Source organism: Gekko japonicus, unplaced genomic scaffold (assembly GCF_001447785.1).
Source record: "Gekko japonicus isolate JY-2015 unplaced genomic scaffold, Gekko_japonicus_V1.1 scaffold1079, whole genome shotgun sequence".
Classification (NCBI taxonomy): domain Eukaryota; kingdom Metazoa; phylum Chordata; class Lepidosauria; order Squamata; family Gekkonidae; genus Gekko; species Gekko japonicus.
Window position 1 is genome coordinate 559,293 of NW_015173705.1, and position 6,190 is coordinate 565,482.

Here is a 6,190-nt window from a genome sequence, read left to right on the forward strand (position 1 = left end):
AAAGGGCCGGAGGGCGAAGACGGTTGCACCAAGAAACACACGAATCGACTATGGCGGCCCAGGCGGTGGTCGTGTCTTCCTTCTCTCGCTTCCGGCGGGTTTCAGCTTCTCAGCTCCAGCCTGTCTCTGCCGGGCTGCGGAGGAGCTACAGCCAGGATGGTTCAGTCTCGCAGTACTTGCACCGCAGCCTCGTGCCCACCATGCACTATCAGAAAAGCTTGCCGCGGTAAGTTGGTGCCTCCTCGGCGGGACTGGAACACAATCGCTGCGCTCAGCCTAGAGCCATTCAGCCGGTTCTACTTCCGCTTAAGGCAACTCATAAAGCGTACCTTTCGCCATCGCTCTTGCTTCTCAACCTGGATTAGTCGTGATTCTCCTTTTCATTGCGAGAAATCATTCTTGCAAGAAGTGAGGGAATGGCTGCAGTTCTCTCACCTCTCAGGCCACCTTTGTATAGATCGAATTGGAGGCCGGAATATCTCGTGTTGAGCCTGAATCTGTGTGCCCACCTGGAGTTGCCAAATCGAGGACACGCAAGTTCTTTTCAGTTGCAGTCAGGAAAGTTCCGGAAAATAGTTTCCCCATTGCTGCAGCACTTTGGCAGGATGGAAAAACTGCACTACACTGGTATCTAGACCATGCATCTACTCCTTCACAAGGACATTCCGCCTGCCTTTAGGAATTGTACAAGTAGGTCCCTGCCCCATTGCAAAGCTCTCTCTTTGCTTGTGTTTTATTGACCTTCATTAATTCAGGCCCCAGTCACACGGGCCAGAAAACGCGGGGGGGGGGGAGGCGTGGCTCTTTGTGCCTTCGCAATCTGATGTGCAATTAGGCAATCAGACTCGACGGGGCACACCGAGGCTTCCACCTTCCGCTTGCACAGCAAAGAGGACACAGGTGCGATCACACCACAGGAGTCCGGAGGCAGCCCGTGGCAAACCATTTGCTGGTAGGTCGATCCTGGTAGCTTGCCTCGGGAGTGCTACGCCTCCCAGATGTTCTGGTGAGATCGCCCCGGAAAATCCGCTGGAGTACCATGCCTTCAGCGGGGCAAATGCTCCGTGTGACCGGAGCCTATGTTGCCTTTCTCTCTCTTCTGGCAAATTTCCCATAGAACACATGTGTAAGATCATATTTTAACCCTACAATAATCACTGTAGAAGAACCGCCACTCTGAGTTGCAGATGTTAACTAAACAGAAAACCTTGCTTCACCCATTGTGAGTGAATGGGAAAATGTACAGTATCACAAAGTCCCAACTGTGAATGTAGCAGAGTAATTACTACCTAATTTAATTGAATATGCATTCAGTAATCTTGGAGAGTGTTTTGTTGTGTTAGCTCCCAGTGAATTCAAAGTTGTTCCAGAAAGAGGGCAGTTCCTAGTGTGGAGGTCAGGGTTTTTAATGTGCTTTTTTTTTTTTTTTAAAGTACCGAAGGTACACATTTATTGTTTTCTTATATTCCTAAACACAGACATAAACAACTACAACAAACAACATGTAAACCAAGAGACTTATTACAGATTGTTACTACACCTAGTCCATCGCTTCATTATTCTCTAACATTTGTTAATATTCTCTAATTCCATTATTATGTATTACTACATACTCAAATATTATTTTTGCCATATCAGCTTAATCTTTAACTCCATTCACATTATACCAATCATATAGCCTTTTCCAGGTTTTTTGAAATGTCCATTTCTTTGTACCTCTCATTTCCATAGTTAGTCTATTTCCGCCGCTTCTAAAAGTTTATTAATATATTCCTGTTTAGTTGGTGTTTCTTGATTCTTCCAATATTTGGCATATAATATTCTTGCCGCCGTTGACATGTATACAATCAGGTATCTCTCAGTTTCCTCAAATTCTTTTGGAAAAATATTTAACAATAGCAATTCTGGACTAAAGGGGATGTTACATCTTACTATTTTTTCCATTATAAAATGTACCCATTTCCAATTTTTTTTTTAAACATCACATAACCACCACATATGATAAAATGTGCCTATCTTATTTTTACACTTCCAACATTTATCTGAACAATTACCGCTTTGGTGTAGTGGTGAAGTGCGCAGACTCTAATCTGGGAGAACCAGGTTTGATTCCCCACTCCTCCACTTGCACCTGCTGATGTGACCTTGGGTCAGTCACAAGCTCTGGCACAGCTGTTCTTGAAAAAGAGCAGTTTGTGTCAGAGTTCTCTCAGCCCCACCCACCTCACAGGGTGTCTGTTGTGGGGAGGGGAAGGGAAAGGAGTTTGTAAGCCGCTCTGAGACTCCAAGTGAAGGGCGGGGTATAAATCCAATCTCCAAAAATCATGGGATAAAAGGACAAGTCCTTTTATGGATCAAAAACTGGCTAATTAATAGAAAACAGAGAGTGAGTATAAATGGGCAGTTCTCCCAGTGGAGGGGTGTAAGCAGTGGGGTACCACAGGGATCAGTACTTGGTCCACTGCTTTTTAACTTGTTCATTAATGATTTGGAGTTGGGAGTAAGCAGTGAAGTGGCTAAATTTGCGGATGATACGAAGTTGTTCAGGGTGGTGAAAACCAGTGAGGATTGTGAGGCACTCCAAAGGGATCTGTCAAAGTTGGGCGAGTGGGCGTCAACATGGCAAATGGGGTTCAATGTGGCCAAGTGCAAGGTGATGCACATTGGAGCCAAAAATCCTAACTATAAATACACGTTGATGGGGTCTGAACTGGCAGAGACAGATCAAGAGAGAGATCTTGGAGTTGTAGTAGATAACTCACTGAAAATGTCGAGACAGTGTGTGACTGCAATAAAGAAGGCCAATGCTATGCTGGGGATTATTAGGAAGGGTATTGTAAACAGATCAGCCAATATCATAATGCCGCTATATAAATCAATGGTGCGACCTCATCTGGAATACTGTGTGCAATTCTGGTCACCACACCTTAAAAAGGATATTATAGCTTTGGAAAAAGTGCAGAAAAGGGCAACTCGAATGATAAAAGGGTTGGAACACTTTCCCTATGAGGAAAGGTTAAGGCGCTTAGGGCTCTTTAGCTTGGAGAAACGACGACTGAGGGGTGACATGATTGAGGTTTATAAGATTATGCATGGGAAAGAGCAGGTAGAGAAAGAGGTACTTTTCTCCCTTTCTCACAATACAAGAACCCGTGGGCACTCCATGAAATTGCTGAGCGGTCGGGTTAGAACGGATAAAAGGAAGTACTTCTTCACCCAAAGAGTGATTAACACTTGGAATTCACTGCCACGGGAAGTGGTGGCGGCTACAAGCATGGACGGCTTCAAAAGGGAATTAGATAAGCATATGGAGCAGAGGTCCATCAGTGGCTATTAGCCACAAGGTATAGATAGGGACTCTGGGGCAAGTGATGCTCTGTCATCTTGGTGCTTGGGGGGAGGGTCAACAGTGGGAGGGCTTCTAATGTCCTGGCCCCACTGGTGGACCTCCTGATGGCACTGGTATTTCTGGCCACTGTGGGATACAGAGTGTTGGACTGGATGGGCCTTTGGCCTGATCCAACATTGGCATCTCTTATGTTCTTATGTTCTTATGTTCTTCTGCATACACCGTAGGCAAAGTGAATGCTTCCAAAGGCATAATCAATCTTGATATTTTTACATAAAAGTTTTTATGTATTGAGTCCCATACTTTCTATAGTGAAGCCCTCAGCCAATGTTGCCTGGAATATTTTTGAGAAGTGGTAAATCATGTCTTTCTAATTTTAGTAGTCTTTTATCTTCCAAAGTTATCCATTCTTTAATCCAAGTCAATGCCGCGGCTCTATAGTACAACATTCAATTCGGGATTGCAAAGCCTCCTCTTTCCTTCGCCTCTTGTAGCATCTTTAATCTTATACATGCTTTCTTCCCTTGCCAGATAAACCTTGTTGTAATGGTGGGTGGGTCAGGTGTTGACAGCACTGCAGCTGCCCTATGAATCCTGCTGTGACACCAATCCTGGTAATGAGTGAAACTGTCAGCATACATTTTCTGTGCCATGATTAAAACTTGGTAGAGGTGCCAGGGGAAAGATCCAGTCCACGGACATCAAGTTAGCCATTTCTGGTGGAAATGATGTGCATCCTATGTGCCAATCAGTTTATTTACAGCAGCAACTGCTTCCAACCTGGATATGAAGAAACTGCCTCTTTTGGCCAAGATTAACAGTGTTCAGGGAACAAAACGTTAGTTCAGGGCGGCATTATGCAAAAGACAACTAGAATGCTTGGGGGGGTTAACACTGAGTCCTCAAATTTTTGGTGGCCTTGGAAGCCATTATTTGTAATTGACTCCATTTCCCCCAAGTACTGTGGCACATGCTGAGGATTTGGGAGAAGAGAAGAGCAGTTTCATTCGGGAGGCCATGAGATATAGTGAAATATGGTCTTTGTTAATGCAGTATATAATCTTAAATTAATTCCCTTGCTAGGTCTTGTAAACTGGCAAAGGACCTGTCACATGATGAAATGTGCCAGAAGCGTAACTGAATGGTAAAGAAGAATTTGAGTCATGGCTGATATGAAAAGCCTTCTTGCCTTTAGGCTGAGCCAAAGTGTAGTATGTAGGTGAAAGGTTAGTGCTAAAAGTGGATGGTGATTTACATGATTGCTGTCCTTATTTATTTTATGCAGCCAACTTTAATAGCACCCTTGTGCCCTTTTACTACTGATAAATACCAGGTGAAAACTAAGAAAAGAGAAAAGAAGCATTCAGCTTGTTTATTTTGTGTATGTTTGTTGTGACTTAATTTTCAATAAACCTCAGGATCATGCTGTAAAGATTCCAGTTAAATTATTGATGTCTCCTGTCTTTTACCATTATCACATAGAGGTTCCTTAGTTAGACAAGTAAAACCTACTGGGCACAGTCCATAGAAAGTTATATTCCACTGATTTCTGTGGGATTTAGGTACAGTGCCATCCTACACACAGTTACACCTTTCTAAGCTCACTGACTTTAGTGGTCTTGAGTGTAATTCTGTTTAGGATTGCATTGTTGGTTTCAGAACTTTAACACAATTTCCTAATTTCAGCTTTTAAATCTTGTCTGGATACAGTATTTTATATTTATAGCCAAAGCAAATCCAAATACTTGAGAAGGGTAATAATAGATTATCCATACATTATTGCATCATTTATCATGAATTATCTTAAAGAGTTCCTTTCAAGCCTTTACTTAACTTTGTAAATTGCTAAATAGGCTAACTGGGAATCCAAGAATGGTTTGAGTTGCGCCTTCAGAATAACATGATAATGTGTTTATATGTGTGTTGTCTCTTTTGATCCACTATTAGTTTGCCCATTCCAAAACTGGAAGACACAATTAGAAGATACCTGAATGCTCAAAAGCCTCTCTTAAATGATGATCAGTTCAGGTAAGAAAAAAATAAAGGGCCTGAGCCAAAAAAAAAATCCTGCATGGTGCTGGCAGAACTTTCCCATTCCCTTTGTGAGTCAGCACAGGCAATTCAGTTTAGCACCCCAGTGCAAGCCCAAAATCCAAGTGCTCCAGGCTTGAAAATAAAAACAGTATTTCTTCATTTTCAGCCAAAAGTGTTTGCAGTCGGTTGGAGAAGGGATGGAAAAGGAGTTGCCAGTGTAGCCCATAACTTGTGTTAGGAGTCAGTCCCCTCCTCCTGCTGGGGGGCAGTTTAGAACTAAAAGAGCCAGAAGCACCTACCTTAATATCACCCCAAAACTCTAAGTGCAGTGTACTGCTCATGCCAAAGTAAATAAAAATGGATGCCAGCCAGGCAGAGGGCTGGGAAAGGTTTTCAAGGTGTGAGTCAGAGTGGCTGGCTGCCTAATACCCCCTCCTTTCCCTGGAGAGATGCATGATTTAGAACAATGGGTGACCCAGGACCTATTGATTCACTCAATAACTGTTTCAGCACTCGAACCTGACTTCACCTTCCCCATCACCCTTCCCGTCCGATGCTTGTAGGGTCATCAAACCTCTCCCACCCTTTTGTCTATCTCCATTAAAAACATCAAGTCATTGTCCTCTGGTAGCGAGTCAGAATACATTTTACCATTGTCTCTATAAATATGTCACCCTGCTAACCTAGTAGTGTGTGTGTGTATCCTTGGATCCCTCTGCACACCCTCACTTGCTGTCTTCTCTCTCGCTTCCCGAAATGCTGGTTGTTTCTTTCCTTGACTTGCTGCTTCTGCGGACATCCTCATGA

At 43.4% G+C, this 6,190-nt stretch overlaps 1 protein-coding gene across 1 annotated transcript in view; it reads left to right on the top strand.

Moving 5' to 3' along the window:
• The window catches only part of CPT2 (carnitine palmitoyltransferase 2), a 16,085-nt gene continuing 9,895 nt past the window's right edge, over positions 1 to 6,190 (top strand). The window contains exons 1-2 of the mRNA XM_015423293.1: positions 1 to 226; positions 5,297 to 5,377. Of these exons, the coding sequence (XP_015278779.1) occupies positions 51 to 226; positions 5,297 to 5,377 (257 nt within the window). The 5' untranslated portion in view covers positions 1 to 50. The remainder of the gene's footprint in view (positions 227 to 5,296; positions 5,378 to 6,190) is intronic.